We start from the raw sequence: 22,271 nt of genomic DNA, 5'->3' as shown, positions 1-22,271 counted from the left end.
CTCACACACTCGCACTCGCACACTGTCGCACTCGCACACTGTCGCACTCACACACTGTTGCACTCACACACTGTCGCACTCACACACTGTTTACACTCACACACTGTCGCACACACACACTGTTTACACTCACACACTGTTTACGCTCACACACTGTTTACACTCGCACACTGTCGCACTCACACACTGTTTACACTCACACACTGTCGCACCCACACACTGTTTACACTCTCACACTGTTCACACTCGCACACTGTCGCACTCACACACTGTCGCACTCACACACTGTCGCACTCACACACTGTTTACACTCACACTGTCGCACTCACACACTGTTTACACTCACACACTGTCGCACTCACACACTGTTTACACTCACACACTGTCGCACTCACACACTGTTTACACTCACACACCGTCGCACTCACACACTGTTTACGCTCACACACTGTTTACACTCACACACTGTTTACACTCACACTGTTTACACTCGCACACTGTCGCACTCGCACACTGTCGCACTCACACACTGTCGCACTCACACACTGTTTGCACTCACACACTGTTTACACTCACACACTGTCGCACTCACACACTGTTTACGCTCACACACTGTTTACACTCACACACTGTCGCACTCACACACTGTCGCACTCACACACTGTTTGCACTCACACACTGTTTACACTCACACTGTCGCACTCACACACTGTTTATGCTCACACACTGTTTACCCTCACACTGTTTACACTCGCACACTGTCGCACTCGCACACTGTCGCACTCGCACACTGTTTACACTCGCACACTGTCGCACTCGCACACTGTCGCACTCACTCACTGTCGCACTCACGCACTGTTTACACTCACACACTGTCACACACTCGCACTCACACGGTGTCGCACACGCACACTGTCGCACTCACACACTGTTTACACTCACACACTGTCGCACTCACACACTGTTTACACTCACACACTGTTTGCACTCACACACTGTCGCACTCGCACACTGTTTACACTCGCACACTGTTTACACTCACACACTGTTTACACTCACACACTGTCGCACTCGCACACTGTCGCACTCGCACACTGTTTACACTCACACACTGTCGCACTCACACACTGTCACACTCGCACACTGTTTACACTCACACACTGTCGCACTCAAACACTGTCGCACTCGCACACTGTCGCACTCGCACACTGTTTACACTCACACCCTGTCGCACTCACACACTGTCGCACCCACACACTGTTTACACTCTCACACTGTCGCACGCACACACTGTCGCACTCGCACACTGTTTACACTCACACACTGTCGCACTCACACACACTGTTTACACTCACACTGTCGCACTCACACACTGCTTGCACTCACACACTGTTTACACTCACACACTGTCGCACTCACACACTGTTTACACTCACACTGTCGCACTCACACACTGTTTACGCTCACACACTGTTTACACTCACACACTGTCGCACTCACACACTGTTTACGCTCACACACTGTTTACACTCACACACTGTTTACACTCACACTGTTTACACTCGCACACTGTCGCACTCGCACACTGTCGCACTCGCACACTGTCGCACTCACTCACTGTCGCACTCACGCACTGTTTACACTCACACTGTCACACTCACACACTCGCACTCACACACTGTCGCACTCACACACTGTTTACGCTCACACACTGTTTACACTCACACTGTTTACACTCACACTGTTTACACTCGCACACTGTCGCACTCGCACACTGTCGCACTCGCACACTGTCGCACTCACACACTGTTTACACTCACACACTGTCGCACTCACACACTGTTTACACTCACACACTGTCGCACTCACAAACTGTTCACACTCGCACACTGTCGCACTCACACACTGTTTACACTCACACACTGTCGCACTCACACACTGTTTACACTCACACACTGTCGCACCCACACACTGTTTACACTCTCACACTGTTCACACTCGCACACTGTCGCACTCACACACTGTCGCACTCACACACTGTCGCACTCACACACTGTTTACACTCACACACTGTCGCACTCACACAGTTTACGCTCACACACTGTTTACACTCACACTGTTTACACTCGCACACTGTCGCACTCGCACACTGTCGCACTCGCACACTGTCGCCCTCACTCACTGTCGCACTCACTCACTGTCGCACTCACGCACTGTTTACACTCTCACACTGTCGCACTCACACACTCGCACTCACACACTGTCGCACTCACACACTCGCACTCACACACTGTCGCACTCACACACTGTTTACGCTCACACACTGTTTACACTCACACTGTTTACACTCGGACACTGTCGCACTCGCACACTGTCGCACTCGCACACTGTCGCACTCACACACTGTTTACACTCACACACTGTCGCACTCACACACTGTTTACACTCACACACTGTCGCACTCACACACAGTTTACACTCACACACTGTCGCACTCACACACTGTTTACACTCACACACTGTCGCACTCACACACTGTTTACACTCACACACTGTCGCACCCACACACTGTTTACACTCTCACACTGTTCACACTCGCACACTGTCGCACTCACACACTGTCGCACTCACACACTGTCGCACTCACACACTGTTTACACTCACACACTGTCGCACTCACACACTGTTTACACTCACACACTGTCGCACACACACACTGTTTACACTCACACACTGTTTACGCTCACACACTGTTTACACTCACACACTGTTTACACTCACACTGTTTACACTCGCACACTGTCGCACTCGCACACTGTTTACACTCACACACTATCGCACTCACACACTGTTTACACTCACACACTGTCGCACTCACTCACTGTTCACACACACTGTCGCACTCGCACACTGTTTACACTCACACACTCGCACTCGCACACTGTCGCACTCACACACTGTCGCACTCACACACTGTTTGCACTCACACACTGTCGCACTCACACACTGTTTACGCTCACACACTGTTTACACTCACACACTGTTTACACTCACACACTGTTTACACTCGCACACTGTCGCACTCGCACACTGTCGCACTCGCACACTATCGCACTCGCACACTGTCGCACTCACACACTGTTTACACTCACACACTGTTTACACTCACACACTGTTTACACTCTCACACTGTTTACACTCGCACACTGTCGCACTCACACACTGTTGCACTCACACACTGTCGCACTCACACACTGTCGCACTCACACACTGTTTACGCTCACACACTGTCGCACTCACACACTGTCGCACTCACACACTGTTTACGCTCACACACTGTTTACACTCACACACTGTTTACACTCTCACACTGTTTACACTCGCACACTGTCGCACTCACGCACTGTTTACACTCACACACTGTCACACTCACACACTCGCACTCACACGGTGTCGCACACGCACACTGTCGCACTCACACACTGTTTACACTCACACACTGTCGCACTCACACACTGTTTACACTCACACACTGTTTACACTCACACACTGTCGCACTCACACACTTTACACTCACACACTCGCACTCACACGGTGTCGCACTCGCACACTGTCGCACTCACACACTGTCGCACTCGCTCACTGTCGCACTCGCTCACTGTCGCACTCACACACTGTTTACACACACACTGTCGCACTCACACGGTGTCGCACTCACACACTGTTTACACACACACTGTCGCACTCGCACGGTGTCGCACTCGCACACTATCGCACTCACACACTGTCGCACTCGCTCACTGTCGCACTCGCACACTGTCGCACTCGCTCACTGTCGCATTCGCACACTGTCGCACTCACACAGTCGCACTCGCACACTGTCGCACTCACACACTGTTTACACACACACTGTCGCACTCACACGGTGTCGCACTCACACACTGTTTACACACACACTGTCGCACTCGCACGGTGTCGCACTCGCACACTGTCGCACTCACACACTGTCGCACTCGCACACTGTCGCACTCGCTCACTGTCGCACTCGCACACTGTCGCACTCGCTCACTGTCGCATTCGCACACTGTTGCACTCACACACTGTCGCACTCGCACACTGTTTACACTCGCACACTGTCGCACTCACACACTGTCGCACTCGCACACTGTTTACACTCGCTCACTGTCGCACTCGCACACTGTCGCACTCGCTCACTGTCGCATTCGCACACTGTCGCACTCACACACTGTCGCACTCACACACTGTCGCACTCGCTCACTGTCGCACTCACACACTGTCGCGCTCGCACATTGTCGCACTCACACACTGTCGCACTCACAGACTGTTTACACTCACACTGTCGCACTCACAAACTGTTCACACTCGCACACTGTCGCACTCACACACTGTTTACACTCACACTGTCGCACTCACACACTGTTTACACTCACACACTGTCGCACTCACACACTGTTTACGCTCACACACTGTTTACACTCACACACTGTTTACACTCACACTGTTTTCACTCGCACACTGTCGCACTCGCACACTGTCGCACTCACAGACTGTCGCACTCACACGCTGTCACACTCACACACTTGCACTCACACACTGTCGCACTCACACACTGTCGCACTCACACACTGTCTACACTCACACACTGTTTACACTCACACTGTTTACACTCACACTGTTTACACTCGCACACTGTTGCACTCGCACACTGTCGCACTCGCACACTGTCGCACTCGCACACTGTCGCACTCGCACACTGTCGCACTCGCACACTGTTTACACTCACACACTGTCGCACTCACACACTGTTTACACTCACACACTGTCGCACTCACAAAATATTCACACTCGCACACTGTCGCACTCACACACTGTTTACACTCACACACTGTCGCACCCACACACTGTTTACACTCTCACACTGTTCACACTCGCACACTGTCGCACTCACACACCGTCGCACTCACACACTGTCGCACTCACACACTGTTTACACTCACACTGTCGCACTCACACACTGTTTACACTCACACACTGTTTACACTCACACACTGTTTACACTCACACACTGTCGCACTCACACACTGTCGCACTCACACACTGTTTACACTCACACACCGTCGCACTCACACACTGTTTACGCTCACACACTGTTTACACTCACACACTGTTTACACTCACACTGTTTACACTCGCACACTGTCGCACTCGCACACTGTCGCACTTGCACACTGTCGCACTCGCACACTGTCGCACTTGCACACTGTCGCACTCGCACACTGTTTACACTCACACACTCGCACTCGCACACTGTCGCACTCGCACACTGTCGCACTCGCACACTGTCGCACTCACACACTGTTGCACTCACACACTGTCGCACTCACACACTGTTTGCACTCACACACTGTTTACACTCACACAGTGTCGCACTCACACACTGTTTACGCTCACACACTGTTTACACTCACACACTGTCGCACTCACACACTGTCGCACTCACACACTGTTTGCACTCACACACTGTTTACACTCACACACTGTCGCACTCACACACTGTTTACGCTCACACACTGTTTACACTAACACACTGTTTACACTCACACTGTTTACACTCGCACACTGTCGCACCCGCACACTGTTTACACTCGCACACTGTCGCACTCGCACACTGTCGCACTCACTCACTGTCGCTCTCACGCACTGTTTACACTCACACACTGTCACACTCACACACTCGCACTCACACGGTGTCGCACACGCACACTGTCGCACTCACACACTGTTTACACTCACACACTGTTTGCACTCACACACTGTCGCACTCGCACACTGTTTACACTCGCACACTGTTTACACTCGCACACTGTTTACACTCACACACTGTTTACACTCACACACTGTCGCACTCGCACACTGTTTCCACTCACACACTGTCGCACTCACACACTGTCGCACTCGCACACTGTCGCACTCGCACACTGTTTACACTCACACACTGTCGCACTCACACACTGTCGCACTCGCACACTGTTTACACTCACACCCTGTCGCACTCACACACTGTCGCACTCGCACACTGTCGCACTCACACACTGTCGCACTCGCACACTGTCGCACTCGCACACTGTTTACACTCACACCCTGTCGCACTCACACACTGTCGCACTCGCACACTGTCGCACTCACACACTGTCGCACTCGCACACTGTCGCACTCGCACACTGTTTACACTCACACCCTGTCGCACTCACACACTGTCGCACTCGCACACTGTCGCACTCACACACTGTCGCACTCGCACACTGTCGCACTCGCACACTGTTTACAGTCACACACTGTCGAACTCACACACTGTCGCACTCGCACACTGTCGCACTCACACTGTTTACACTCACACACTGTCGCACTCACACACTGTTTACACTCACACACTTCGCACTCACACACTGTTTACACTCACACAGTCGCACTCACACACTGTTTACACTCACAGTCGCACTCACACTATTTACACTCACACGCTGTTTACACTCACACACTGTCGCACTCACACACTGTCGCACTCACACACTGTCGCACTCACACACTGTCGCACTCACACACTGTTTACACTCACACTGTTTACACTCACACTGTTTACACTCACACAGTCGCACTCACACACTGTTTACACACACACACTGTCGCACTCACACACTGTTTACACACACACACTGTCGCACTCACACACTGTTTACACTCACACACTGTCGCACCCACACTGTTTACACTCACACACTGTTTACACTCTCACACTGTCGCACTCACACACTGTTTACACTCACTCACTGTTTACACTCACACTGTCGTACTCACACACTGTTTACACTCACACACTGTCGCACTCACACACTGTTCACACTCACACACTGTCGCACTCACACACTGTTTACACTCACACACTGTTTACACTCACACACTGTTTACACTCTCACACTGTCGTACTCACACACTGTTTACACTCACACACTGTTTACACTCACAGTCGCACTGACACACTGTTCACACTCACACACTGTCGCACTCACACACTGTTTACACTCACACACTGTTTACACTCACACACTGTCGCACTCACACACTGTTTACGCTCACACACTGTTTACGCTCACACACTGTTTACACTCACACTGTTTACACTCGCACACTGTCGCCCTCGCCCACTGTCGCACTAGCACACTGTCGCACTCGCACACTGTTTACACTCACACACTGTCGCACTCACACACTGTCGCACTCGCACACTGTCGCACTCGCTCACTGTCGCACTCACGCACTGTTTACACTCACACACTGTTACACTCACACACTGTTTACACTCACACACCGTCGCACTCACACACTGTTTACGCTCACACACTGTTTACGCTCACACACTGTTTACACTCACACTGTTTACACTCGCACACTGTCGCCCTCGCCCACTGTCGCACTAGCACACTGTCGCACTCGCACACTGTTTACACTCACACACTGTCGCACTCACACACTGTCGCACTCGCACACTGTCGCACTCGCTCACTGTCGCACTCACGCACTGTTTACACTCACACACTGTCACACTCACACACTCGCACTCTCACACTGTCGCACTCACACACTGTTTACGCTCACACACTGTTTACACTCACACTGTTTACACTCACACTGTTTACACTCGCACACTGTCTCACTCGCACACTGTCTCACTCGCACACTGTCGCACTCGCACACTGTTTACACTCACACACTCGCACTCGCACACTGTCGCACTCACACACTGTCGCACTCACACACTGTCGCACTCACACACTGTCGCACTCACACACTGTTTACACTCACACACTGTCGCACTCACACACTGTTTACACTCGCACTGTCGCACTCACACACTGTTTACACTCACACACTGTCGCACTCACACACTGTTTACACTCACACACTGTCGCACTCACACACTGTTTACACTCACACACTGTCGCACTCACACACTGTTTCCACTCACACACTGTCGCACTCACACACTGTCGCACTCACACACTGTCGCACTCACACACTGTCGCACTCACACACTGTTTACGCTCACACACTGTTTACACTCACGCACTGTTTACACTCACACACTGTTTACACTCACACACTGTCGCACTCACACACTGTCGCACTCACACACTGTTTACGCTCACACACTGTTTACACTCACACACTGTTTACACTCACACACTGTCGCACTCACACACTGTTTACACTCACACACTGTCGCACTCACACACTGTCGCACTCACACACTGTCGCACTCGCACACTGTCGCACTCGCACACTGTCGCACTCACACACTGTTTACACTCACACACTGTCGCACTCACACACTGTCGCACTCACACACTGTCGCACTCACACACTGTCGCACTCACACACTGTCGCACTCACACACTGTTTACACTCACACACTGTCGCACTCACACACTGTTTACACTCACACACTGTCGCACTCACACACTGTTTACACTCACACTGTCGCACTCACACACTGTTTACACTCTCACACTGTCGCACTCACACACTGTTTACACTCACACACTGTCGCACTCACACACTGTCGCACTCACACACTGTTTACGCTCACACACTGTTTACACTCACACACTCTTTACACTCACACTGTTTTCACTCGCACACTGTCGCACTCACACACTGTCGCACTCACACACTGTCGCACTCGCACACTGTTTACACTCACACACTGTCGCACTCACACACTGTTTACACTCACACACCGTCGCACTCACACACTGTCGCACTCACACACTGTTTACGCTCACACACTGTTTACACTCACACACTGTTTACACTCACACTGTTTACACTCACACACTGTCGCACTCACACACTGTTTACACTCACACTGTCGCACTCACACACTGTTTTCACTCGCACACTGTCGCACTCACACACTGTTTACACTCACACACTGTCGCACTCACACACTGTTTACACTCACACACTGTTTACACTCACACACTGTTTACACTCACACACTGTTTACACTCACACTGTTTTCACTCGCACACTGTCGCACTCGCACACTGTCGCACTCGCACACTGTCGCACTCACACACTGTCGCACTCACACACTTTTACACTCACACACTGTCGCACTCACACACTGTTCGCACTCACACACTGTTTACACTCACACACTGTCGCACTCACACACTGTTTACACTCACACTGTCGCACTCACACACTGTTTACACTCACACACTGTCGCACTCACACACTGTTTACACTCACACACTGTCGCACTCACACACTGTCGCACTCACACACTGTTTACGCTCACACACTGTTTACACTCACACACTGTTTACACTCACACTGTTTTCACTCGCACACTGTCGCACTCGCACACTGTCGCACTCGCACACTGTCGCACTCACACACTGTCGCACTCACACACTGTCGCACTCGCACACTGTTTACACTCACACACTGTCGCACTCACACACTGTTTACACTCACACTGTCGCACTCACACACTGTTTACACTCACACACTGTCGCACTCACGCACTGTTTACGCTCACACACTGTTTACACTCACACACTGTTTACACTCACACTGTTTACACTCACACACTGTCGCACTCACACACTGTTTACACTCACACTGTCGCACTCACACACTGTTTTCACTCGCACACTGTCGCACTCACACACTGTTTACACTCACACACTGTCGCACTCACACACTGTTTACGCTCACACACTGTTTACACTCACACACTGTTTACACTCACACTGTTTTCACTCGCACACTGTCGCACTCGCACACTGTCGCACTCGCACACTGTCGCGCTCACAGACTGTCGCACTCACACGCTGTCACACTCACACACTTGCACTCACACACTGTCGCACTCACACACTGTCGCACTCACACACTGTCGCACTCACACACTGTCTACACTCACACACTGTTTACACTCACACTGTTTACACTCACACTGTTTACACTCGCACACTGTCGCACTCGCACACTGTCGCACTCGCACACTGTTTACACTCGCACACTGTCGCACTCACACACTGTTTACACTCACACACTGTCGCACCCACACACTGTTTACACTCTCACACTGTTCACACTCGCACACTGTCGCACTCACACACTGTCGCACTCACACACTGTCGCACTCACACACTGTTTACACTCACACTGTCGCACTCACACACTGTTTACACTCACACACTGTCGCACTCACACACTGTTTACACTCACACACTGTCGCACTCACACACTGTTTACACTCACACACCGTCGCACTCACACACTGTTTACGCTCACACACTGTTTACACTCACACACTGTTTACACTCACACTGTTTACACTCGCACACTGTCGCACTCGCACACTGTCGCACTCACACACTGTCGCACTCACACACTGTTTGCACTCACACACTGTTTACACTCACACACTGTCGCACTCACACACTGTTTACACTCACACACTGTTTGCACTCACACACTGTCGCACTCGCACACTGTTTACACTCGCACACTGTTTACACTCACACACTGTTTACACTCACACACTGTCGCACTCGCACACTGTCGCACTCACACACTGTTTACACTCACACACTGTCGCACTCACACACTGTCACACTCGCACACTGTTTACACTCACACACTGTCGCACTCAAACACTGTCGCACTCGCACACTGTCGCACTCGCACACTGTTTACACTCACACACTGTTTACACTCACACACTGTCGCACTCACACACTGTCGCACTCACACACTGTTTGCACTCACACACTGTTTACACTCACACTGTCGCACTCACACACTGTTTATGCTCACACACTGTTTACCCTCACACTGTTTACACTCGCACACTGTCGCACTCGCACACTGTCGCACTCGCACACTGTTTACACTCGCACACTGTCGCACTCGCACACTGTCGCACTCACTCACTGTCGCACTCACGCACTGTTTACACTCACACACTGTCACACACTCGCACTCACACGGTGTCGCACACGCACACTGTCGCACTCACACACTGTTTACACTCACACACTGTCGCACTCACACACTGTTTACACTCACACACTGTTTGCACTCACACACTGTCGCACTCGCACACTGTTTACACTCGCACACTGTTTACACTCACACACTGTTTACACTCACACACTGTCGCACTCGCACACTGTCGCACTCACACACTGTTTACACTCACACACTGTCGCACTCACACACTGTCACACTCGCACACTGTTTACACTCACACACTGTCGCACTCAAACACTGTCGCACTCGCACACTGTCGCACTCGCACACTGTTTACACTCACACCCTGTCGCACTCACACACTGTCGCACTCGCACACTGTCGCACTCGCACACTGTTTACACTCACACACTGTCGCACTCACACACTGTCGCACTCGCACACTGTCGCACTCACACTGTTTACACACACACTTCGCACTCACACACTGTTTACACTCACAGTCGCACTCACACACTGTTTACACTCACAGTCGCACTCACACTATTTACACTCACACGCTGTTTGCACTCACACACTGTCGCACTCACACACTGTCGCACTCTCACACTGTCGCACTCTCACACTGTCGCACTCACACACTGTCGCACTCACACACTGTCGCACTCACACACTGTTTACACTCACACTGTTTACACTCACACTGTTTACACTCACACTGTCGCACTCACACACTGTTTACACACACACACTGTCGCACTCACACACTGTTTACACACACACTGTCGCACTCACACACTGTTTACACTCACACACTGTTTACACTCACACACTGTCGCACTCACACACTGTCGCACTCTCACACTGTCGCACTCACACACTGTCGCACTCACACACTGTCGCACTCACACACTGTTTACACTCACACTGTTTACACTCACACTGTTTACACTCACACTGTCGCACTCACACACTGTTTACACTCACACACTGTCGCACTCACACTGTCGCACTCACACACTGTCGCACTCGCACACTGTTTACACTCACACACTGTTTTCACTCACTCACTGTTTTCACTCACTCACTGTTTACACTCTCACACTGTCGTACTCACACACTGTTTACACTCACACACTGTCGCACTCACACACTGTCGCACTCACACACTGTTTACACTCACACACTGTTTTCACTCACTCACTGTTTTCACTCACTCACTGTTTACACTCTCACACTGTCGTACTCACACACTGTTTACACTCACACACTGTCGCACTCACACACTGTTCACACACACTGTCGCACTCACACACTGTTTACACTCACACACTGTTTACACTCACACACTGTTTACACTCTCACACTGTCGTACTCACACACTGTTTACACTCACACACTGTTTACACTCACAGTCGCACTGACACACTGTTCACACTCACACACTGTCGCACTCACACACTGTTTACACTCACACACTGTTTACACTCACACACTGTCGCACTCACACACTGTCGCACTCACACACTGTCGCACTCACACACTGTTTACGCTCACACACTGTTTACGCTCACACACTGTTTACACTCACGCTGTTTACGCTCGCACACTGTCGCACTCGCACACTGTCGCACCCGCACTCTGTCGCACTCGCTCACTGTTTACACTCACACACTGTCGCACTCACACACTGTTTACACTCACACACTGTCGCACTCACACACTGTTCACACTTGCACACTGTCGCACTCACACACTGTCGCACTCACACACTGTTTACACTCACACACTGTCGTACTCACACACTGTTTACACTCACACACTGTCGCACTCACACACTGTTCACACTTGCACACTGTCGCACTCTCACACTGTCGCACTCTCACACTGTCGCACTCAAACACTGTTTACACTCACACACTGTCGTACTCACACACTGTTTACACTCACACACTGTTTACACTCACACACTGTTTACACACACACTGTCGCACTCACACACTGTTTACGCTCACACACTGTTTACACTCACACACTGTTTACACTCACACACTGTTTACACACACACTGTCGCACTCACACACTGTTTACACTCACACACTGTTTACACTCACACTGTTTACACTCGCACACTGTCGCACTCACACACTGTCGCACTCGCACACTGTCGCAATCGCACACTGTCGCACTCACACACTGTTCACACTCCCACACTGTTTACACTCTCACACTGTTTACACTCACTCACTGTTCACTCTCACACACGGTCGCACTAACACACTGTCGCACTCACACACTGTTTACACTCACACACTGTCGCACTCACACACTGTTTACGCTCACACACTGTTTACACTCACACACTGTTTACACTCACACTGTTTACACTCGCACACTGTCGCACTCACACACTGTTCACACTCCCACACTTTACACTCTCACACTGTCGCACTCACACACTGTTTCCACTCTCACACTGTTTACACACACAGTCGCACTCACACACTGTTTACACTCACACACTGTCGCACTCACACACTGTTTACACTCACACACTGTCGCACTCACACACTGTTTACACTCACACACTGTCGCACCCACACACTGTTTACACTCTCACACTGTTCACACTCGCACACTGTCGCACTCACACACTGTCGCACTTGCACACTGTCACACTCACACACTGTTTACACTCACACACTGTCGCACTCACACACTGTTTACACTCACACTGTCGCACTCACACACTGTTTACACTCACACACTGTTTACACTCACACACTGTTTACACTCACACACTGTCGCACTCACACACTGTTTACACTCACACTGTCGCACTCACACACTGTTTACACTCACACACTGTTTACACTCACACTGTCGCACTCACACTGTTTACGCTCACACACTGTTTACGCTCACACACTGTTTACACTCACACTGTTTACACTCACACTGTTTACACTCGCACACTGTCGCACTCGCACACTGTCGCACTCGCACACTGTCGCACTCACTCACTGTCGCACTCACGCACTGTTTACACTCACACTGTCACACTCACACACTCGCACTCACACACTGTCGCACTCACACACTGTTTACGCTCACACACTGTTTACACTCACACTGTTTACAGTCGCACACTGTCGCACACTGTCGCACTCGCACACTGTCGCACTCGCACACTGTCGCACTCACACACTGTTTACACTCACACACTGTCGCACTCACACACTGTTTACACTCACACACTGTCGCACTCACAAACTGTTCACACTCGCACACTGTCGCACTCACACACTGTTTACACTCACACACTGTCGCACTCACACACTGTTTACACTCACACACTGTCGCACTCACAAACTGTTCACACTCGCACACTGTCGCACTCACACACTGTCGCACTCACACACTGTCTACACTCACACACTGTTTGCACTCACACACTGTTTACACTCACGCACTGTCGCACTCACACACTGTTTACGCTCACACACTGTTTACGCTCACACACTGTTTACACTCGCACACTGTCGCACTCGCACACTGTCGCACTCTCACACTGTTTACACTCACACTGTTTACACTCGCACACTGTCGCACTCGCACACTGTCGCACTCGCACACTGTTTACACTCGCACACTGTCGCACTCTCACACTGTTTACACTCACACTGTTTACACTCACACACTGTTTACACTCACACTGTTTACACTCGCACACTGTCGCACTCGCACACTGTCGCGCTCGCACACTGTCGCACTCACTCACTGTCGCACTCACGCACTGTTTACACTCACACACTGTCACACTCACACACTCGCACTCACACACTGTCGCACTCACACACTGTTTACGCTCACACACTGTTTACACTCACACTGTTTACACTCACACTGTTTACACTCGCACACTGTCGCACTCGCACACTGTCGCACTCGCACACTGTCGCACTCGCACACTGTTTACACTCACACACTGTCGCACTCACACACTGTTTACACTCACACACTGTCGCACTCACAAACTGTTTACACTCACACACTGTCGCACCCACACACTGTTTACACTCACACACTGTCGCACTCACACACTGTTTACACTCACACACTGTCGCACTCACACACTGTCGCACTCACACACTGTCGCACTCACACACTGTTTACACTCACACACTGTCGCACCCACACACTGTTTACACTCACACACTGTCGCACTCACACACTGTTTACACTCACACACTGTCGCACCCACACACTGTTTACACTCACACACTGTCGCACTCACACACTGTTTACACTCACACACTGTTTACACTCACACACTGTCGCACTCACAAACTGTTCACACTCGCACACTGTCGCACTCACACACTGTCGCACTCACACACTGTCGCACTCACACACTGTTTACACTCACACACTGTCGCACTCACACACTGTTTACACTCACACACTGTCGCACACACACACTGTTTACGCTCACACACTGTTTACGCTCACACACTGTTTACACTCACACACTGTTTACACTCACACTGTTTACACTCGCACACTGTCGGACTCGCACACTGTTTACACTCACACACTGTCGCACTCACTCACTTCACACTCACACACTGTCGCACTCACACACTGTTTACACTCACACACTGTCGCACTCACTCACTGTTCACACTCGCACACTGTCGCACTCGCACACTGTTTACACTCACACACTCGCACTCGCACACTGTCGCACTCACACACTGTCGCACTCACACACTGTTTGCACTCACACACTGTCGCATTCACACACTGTTTGCACTCACACACTGTCACACTCACACACTCGCACTCACACGGTGTCGCACACGCACACTGTCGCACTCACACACTGTCGCACTCACACACTGTTTACGCTCACACACTGTTTACACTCACACACTGTTTACACTCACACTGTTTACACTCGCACACTGTCGCACTCGCACACTGTCGCACTCGCACACTGTCGCACTCACTCACTGTCGCACTCACGCACTGTTTACACTCACACACTGTCACACTCACACACTCGCACTCACACACTGTCGCACTCACACACTGTTTACGCTCACACACTGTTTACACTCACACTGTTTACACTCACACTGTTTACACTCGCACACTGTCGCACTCGCACACTGTCGCACTCGCACACTGTTTACACTCACACACTGTCGCACTCACAAACTGTTCACACTCGCACACTGTCGCACTCACACACTGTTTACACTCACACACTGTCGCACTCACACACTGTTTACACTCTCACACTGTTCACACTCGCACACTGTCGCACTCACACACTGTCGCACTCACACACTGTCGCACTCACACACTGTTTACACTCACACTGTCGCACTCACACACTGTTTACACTCACACACTGTCGCACTCACACACTGTTTACGCTCACACACTGTTTACACTCACACACTGTTTACACTCACACTGTTTACACTCGCACACTGTCGCACTCACACACTGTTTACACTCACACACTGTCGCACTCGCACACTGTCGCACTCGCACACTGTCGCACTCACACACTGTTTACACTCACACACTCGCACTCGCACACTGTCGCACTCACACACTGTCGCACTCACACACTGTCGCACTCACATACTGTTTGCACTCACACACTGTCGCACTCGCACACTGTTTACACTCACACTGTCGCAATCGCACACTGTCGCACTCGCACACTGTCGCACTCGCACACTGTTTACACTCACACACTCGCACTCGCACACTGTCGCACTCACACACTGTCGCACTCACACACTGTCGCACTCACACACTGTTTGCACTCACACACTGTTTACACTCACACACTGTCGCACTCACACACTGTTTACGCTCACACACTGTTTACACTCACACACTGTTTACACTCACACTGTCTACACTCGCACACTGTCGCACTCGCACACTGTCGCACTCACACACTGTCGCACTCACACACTGTCGCACTCACACTGTCGCACTCGCACACTGTCGCACTCGCACACTGTCGCACTCACACACTGTTTACACTCACACACTGTTTACACTCACACACTGTTTACACTCACACTGTCGCACTCACACACTGTCGCACTCACACACTGTCGCACTCACACTGTCGCACTCGCACACTGTCGCACTCGCACACTGTCGCACTCACTCACTGTCGCACTCACGCACTGTTTACACTCACACACTGTCACACTCTCGCACTCACACGGTGTTGCACACGCACACTGTCGCACTCACACACTGTTTACACTCACGCACTGTCGCACTCACACACTGTCGCACTCACACACTGTTTGCCCTCACACACTGTTTACACTCACACACTGTTTACACTCACACACTGTCGCACTCACACACTTTACACTCACACACTCGCACTCACACGGTGTCGCACTCGCACACTGTCGCACTCGCTCACTGTCGCACTCGCTCACTGTCGCACTCGCTCACTGTCGCACTCACACACTGTTTACACACACACTGTCGCACTCGCACGGTGTCGCACTCGCACACTGTCGCACTCACACACTGTTTACACTCACACACTGTTTACACATACACTGTCGCACTCACACACTGTCGCACTCGCTCACTGTCGCACTCACACACTGTCGCACTCGCACACTGTCGCACTCGCTCACTGTCGCACTCGCTCACTGTCGCACTCGCTCACTGTCGCACTCGCACACTGTCGCACTCGCTCACTGTCGCACTCACACACTGTTTACACATACACTGTCGCACTCACACACTGTCGCACTCGCTCACTGTCGCACTCGCACACTGTCGCACTCGCTCACTGTCGCACTCGCTCACTGTCGCACTCGCTCACTGTCGCACTCGCTCACTGTCGCATTCGCACACTGTCGCACTCGCACACTGTCGCACTCGCTCACTGTCGCATTCGCACACTGTCGCACTCGCTCACTGTCGCACTCGCTCACTGTCGCGCTCGCACACTGTCGCACTCACACACTGTCGCACTCGCACACTGTCGCGCTCGCACACTGTCGCGCTCGCACTGTCGCATTCACACGCTGTCACACTCACACACTGTCGCACTCACACACTGTCGCGCTCACAGACTGTCGCACTCACACGCTGTCACACTCACACACTTGCACTCACACACTGTCGCACTCACACACTGTCGCACTCACACACTGTTTACACTCACACACTGTTTACACTCACACACTGTTTACACTCACACACTGTTTACACTCACACACTGTTTACACTCACACACTGCCGCACCCGCACGCTGTCGCACTCATACTGCGCCTTGTGGACACTGCACCTAACCAGCACGACTTTCGGACTGTGGGCAGAAACCGGAGCACCCGGAAGAAACCCACGCAGACACAGGGAGAACGTGCAAGCTCCACACAGTCACCCAAGGTCTATGGCACTCTGAGGTAGCAGTGCTAACCACTCTGCCTTCGTGCCGCATGGATAAGGTCTCTCCAACTGCTGATGTGCAAAGCTCACTAATCGCACTCACACTCTGCCGTACCCACACTTTTCTGTGACGCTGATATCTCCCGCGCCCCGCAACTCCCGCGTCCCGTCGCTCCCGCGCTAACTCCTCTCTGTAATGCTGATACCTCGCACTCTGTTGCACTCGCAGTAACACCTCTCCAGAACTCTGATATCCCACACCCTGTCACAGTTCAATATCTCCACTCACAAGATAATTCCGATATACTACACACAAACACTATATTGACAATGCACAAATATATAAATGTATTTCATATTTTTTTCTGCCAGAAATCCTCTTACCCTCCGAGCACATCCTTGAGGTTGAACTGGTAGAGGCTGCTGATGGGGACTGTTTGGAATGACACCATGCGATGCTCAAATGGAGCTGGCTGTGGCGGCCTGTCATCTAAACAGAAAGCGGTACACCGTCATTGATTAAATGATCAGAGAGGGACAGAACTTTTAGCAGATCCAATCTTGAAGAACGGAGTGAGGGACGGAGCTATTGACAGATTTGATCCTGTTTAAGGCTCTTGTGATGCCCGCGGCTGCTCGGTTCAGATAAATGGGAAGTTGTTGAGATAAATGGGAAGTTGTTGAGATAAATGGGAAGTTGTTGAGATCCCGAAGAAATCTCACCAAGACGGGCAGCCAATGTCGGGCATAAGCTTCGTAACCAAAATTCTTCAATCCCTGAACGCTGAAGCAATGTGGAAAGAAATAGAGCCACTGTGCGGCCATTCCTGTTACCAGTTCTTAACATTATTGTCCTTATTTTCAAATCCCCTCCTTTACACCGAAAAATAGGAGCAGGAGTAGACCGTTCGGCCCTTAGAGGCTGTTGTGCCTTTCAATCCAATAACTTTCTACCTCAAATCCAGCATCCTGCCACTCCCCATATCCGTGGATCTCCTGAAAAACCAAAAATCTGTCTCTCCCAGTCGGAAATATATTCACCGATGGAGCATCCACAATCCTCTGGAGAGAATTCCAAAGATTCACAATTTCTCCCATCTCAGTCCTAAATGATCGGCCCCTGATCCTGAGACTAAGCCCCCGTTTTTTAGATTCCCCGACCAAGGAAACAATCTTTCAATATCTACCCTATCAAACCCCTTCAGAATGGTGTAGATTTCAGTGAGATCACCTCTCATTCTCCTAAATTCCAGAGAATATAATCCCAATTTACCCAGCCTCTCATCATAGGACAACCCCTCATCCCAGGGACCAATCCAGTGAACCTTCATTGTGCTACCTCCGATGTAAGTTTATCCGTTTTTAAATGTGGAGACTAAAACTGTACACAGTATTCCAGATGTAGGCTCCCTAAATGCTGTACAACTGTAACAAGACATCTTTATTCCCGTACTCCAATCCACTTGCAATAACAGCCAAGATGCCATTTGTCTTGCTAATTGCTTATTGTACCTGCACAATAACTTTCTGTACAAATACCTTGAGTCTCTCTGAACACCAGCACTTACAAGTTTCTCACCTTTAAAATGTTTTGCTTTTCTATTCTTACAACAAAATTGAATAACTTCACATTTCCCTTCCTTACATTCATCAGTCAGAATGTTGTCCATTCACTTAACTTGTCGCTATCACTTGAAATCTTCTCTGTGTTCTCCCACACAACCTTCTCTGTGTTCTCCCACACAACCTTATCTGTGTTCTCCCACACAACCTTCTCTGTGTTCTCCCACACAACCTTCTCTGTGTTCTCCCACACCTTTCTTACCTTTCCAGCTAGCTTTGTATCATCAGCAAACTTAGATATATCACTCTCTGTTTCTTCATCTAAGTCATTTATATAAATTATAAATAGCTGAGAGCCCTGCACTGAACTTTGTGGCACTCCACTGGTTACAGCTTGCCAACATCAAATTACCCCAAAACCCTACTCTATTTGTTCATTGACAAATCCTCCATCCATGTTAATATATCCCTCCCAATCCCATGAACCCTTATATTGCATAATAACATATTTTCATAAGTACAAAAGTCAAATACTATGGATGCTGGAAATCTAAACTAAAAATGGAAAATGCTGGAGATACTGGCAGATTATCAGTGGAGAGAGAAAGAGAGTTAAACATAGAACCATAGAATCCCTACAGTGCAGAAAGAGGCCAGCCATTCAGCCCATTGTGTTTGCACTCACTCTCCAAAAGAGCATCTGCCCTCTGCCCTATCCCCGTAACACCATGCATTTACCATGGCTAATCCACCCAGCCTGCACATCTTTGAACTGCTTTCATCAGAACTGGAATGTTAGAAATGTAATAGGTTTCAAGCAAGTAGAGAAGGAGGTAGGGAAGGAGGAGGAAGTGAAGGACAAAAGGGTAGAAGACAGGATAGATTAAATGAGCAACGAGTTAATGATGCCAGGTCAAAGAGAGGGAGAATAGGATAAGTAAAGAAATACCGCTCCAAACCTTTCTCTTCAGTGTAACCCGAGCTTCCGGTGGCCAGACATTTGTCACTGTTCTCACACTGATGTCTCTGTTCTTAACCTCCTGAAATGTCCCATGCTGGATGAACAGCATCCTATCTTTCAATTAGACCCTTGCCAATCTTCCAGCCACAGCAGTGAGTTCCACAATTTCAGAGCGTAATCTCTGCAGCTTTTTATTTTTGGACAGTAGCTGTTCATTCTGTTATTCACACCTCCTCTAGACACACCTCCAGGTTTCATTACTTGTCTTATTCTCACTCCCATTAACCCTGTTGTCATTTCATCGCTCCTGTTTTCTACCCAATCGCATTGCAAACTTTCCCCAGCTCTGATGAGACTTCAAACCTTGGCCACATTTTCTGGGAGTTTGGGGAATTCTGTGGAAGTATGAAAATGGCAGCTGGGAATTGATTCTGGGATTCCCAACCACATTCTCTGGGTTTCCAATTTTCACCCATGCCATTTAAGTTCCGGCAGGTCTGGGACACGAGCATCCATCCTACACTTTCAACTTGGCAGGCCCCATTGCGGAGACAGGCATGTCCTGGGCTGGAATTTTATTGCTTCTGGGGTGGGCGAGGCTCGCAGAACGGAATTGTCCATTGGCTTCGGATGGAATTTTATAAATATATCATAGAATCCAACAGTGCAGAAGAAGACCATTCGGCCGATTGAGTCTGCACCGACCATAATCCTACCCAGGCCCTAACCCCATAACCCCCTGCATTTACCCTAGGTAGTCCCCCGGATACTAAGGGACAATTTAGTATGGCCAATCCACCTAACCAGCACATCTTTGGGAGGAAACCGGAGCACCCGGAGAAACCCACGCAGACACAGGGAGAATTTGCAAACTTCACACAGTGACCCAAACCTGGAATCAAACCCGGTTCCGGCGCTGTGAAGCAGCAGTGCTAACCAGTACTACCGTGCCATCCTCGCCCGAGCGAGGTCGTAAAATCCTGTCCCTAGTCTTCCCCAATCTTCATGGAGTCAGACCCATCTTTTAAAGGACAACTCACAGGAGCAACTAGTGATGGGCAATAAATGCTGGTCAGCCAGCGATGCCCACGAATGAATAAAAAAAAATCACGGTTCATGCAAATCAAAGTCTGAGTGAGGGATCTTTTGAAAGGGAAACATAAAAGGTCATACCCATGCCCCCATGCCAAGTGATGCTCTAATTACCTCTCATACCCTCTCTGCC

At 50.3% G+C, this 22,271-nt stretch overlaps 1 protein-coding gene across 1 annotated transcript in view; it reads right to left on the bottom strand.

Annotated features, from left to right (window-relative positions):
• The window catches only part of LOC144508432 (myosin light chain kinase family member 4-like), a 265,392-nt gene that overhangs the window by 207,222 nt on the left and 35,899 nt on the right, over nucleotides 1-22,271 (bottom strand). The window contains exon 3 of the mRNA XM_078236334.1: nucleotides 18,907-19,012. Within this exon, the coding sequence (XP_078092460.1) occupies nucleotides 18,907-19,012 (106 nt within the window). The remainder of the gene's footprint in view (nucleotides 1-18,906; nucleotides 19,013-22,271) is intronic.

The sequence above is a fragment of the Mustelus asterias genome, chromosome 20 (genome assembly GCF_964213995.1).
Source record: "Mustelus asterias chromosome 20, sMusAst1.hap1.1, whole genome shotgun sequence".
Lineage (NCBI taxonomy): Eukaryota > Metazoa > Chordata > Chondrichthyes > Carcharhiniformes > Triakidae > Mustelus > Mustelus asterias.
The sequence above is the reverse complement of the archived record's forward strand: the minus strand, read 5'-3'. Positions and strand labels throughout refer to the sequence as shown.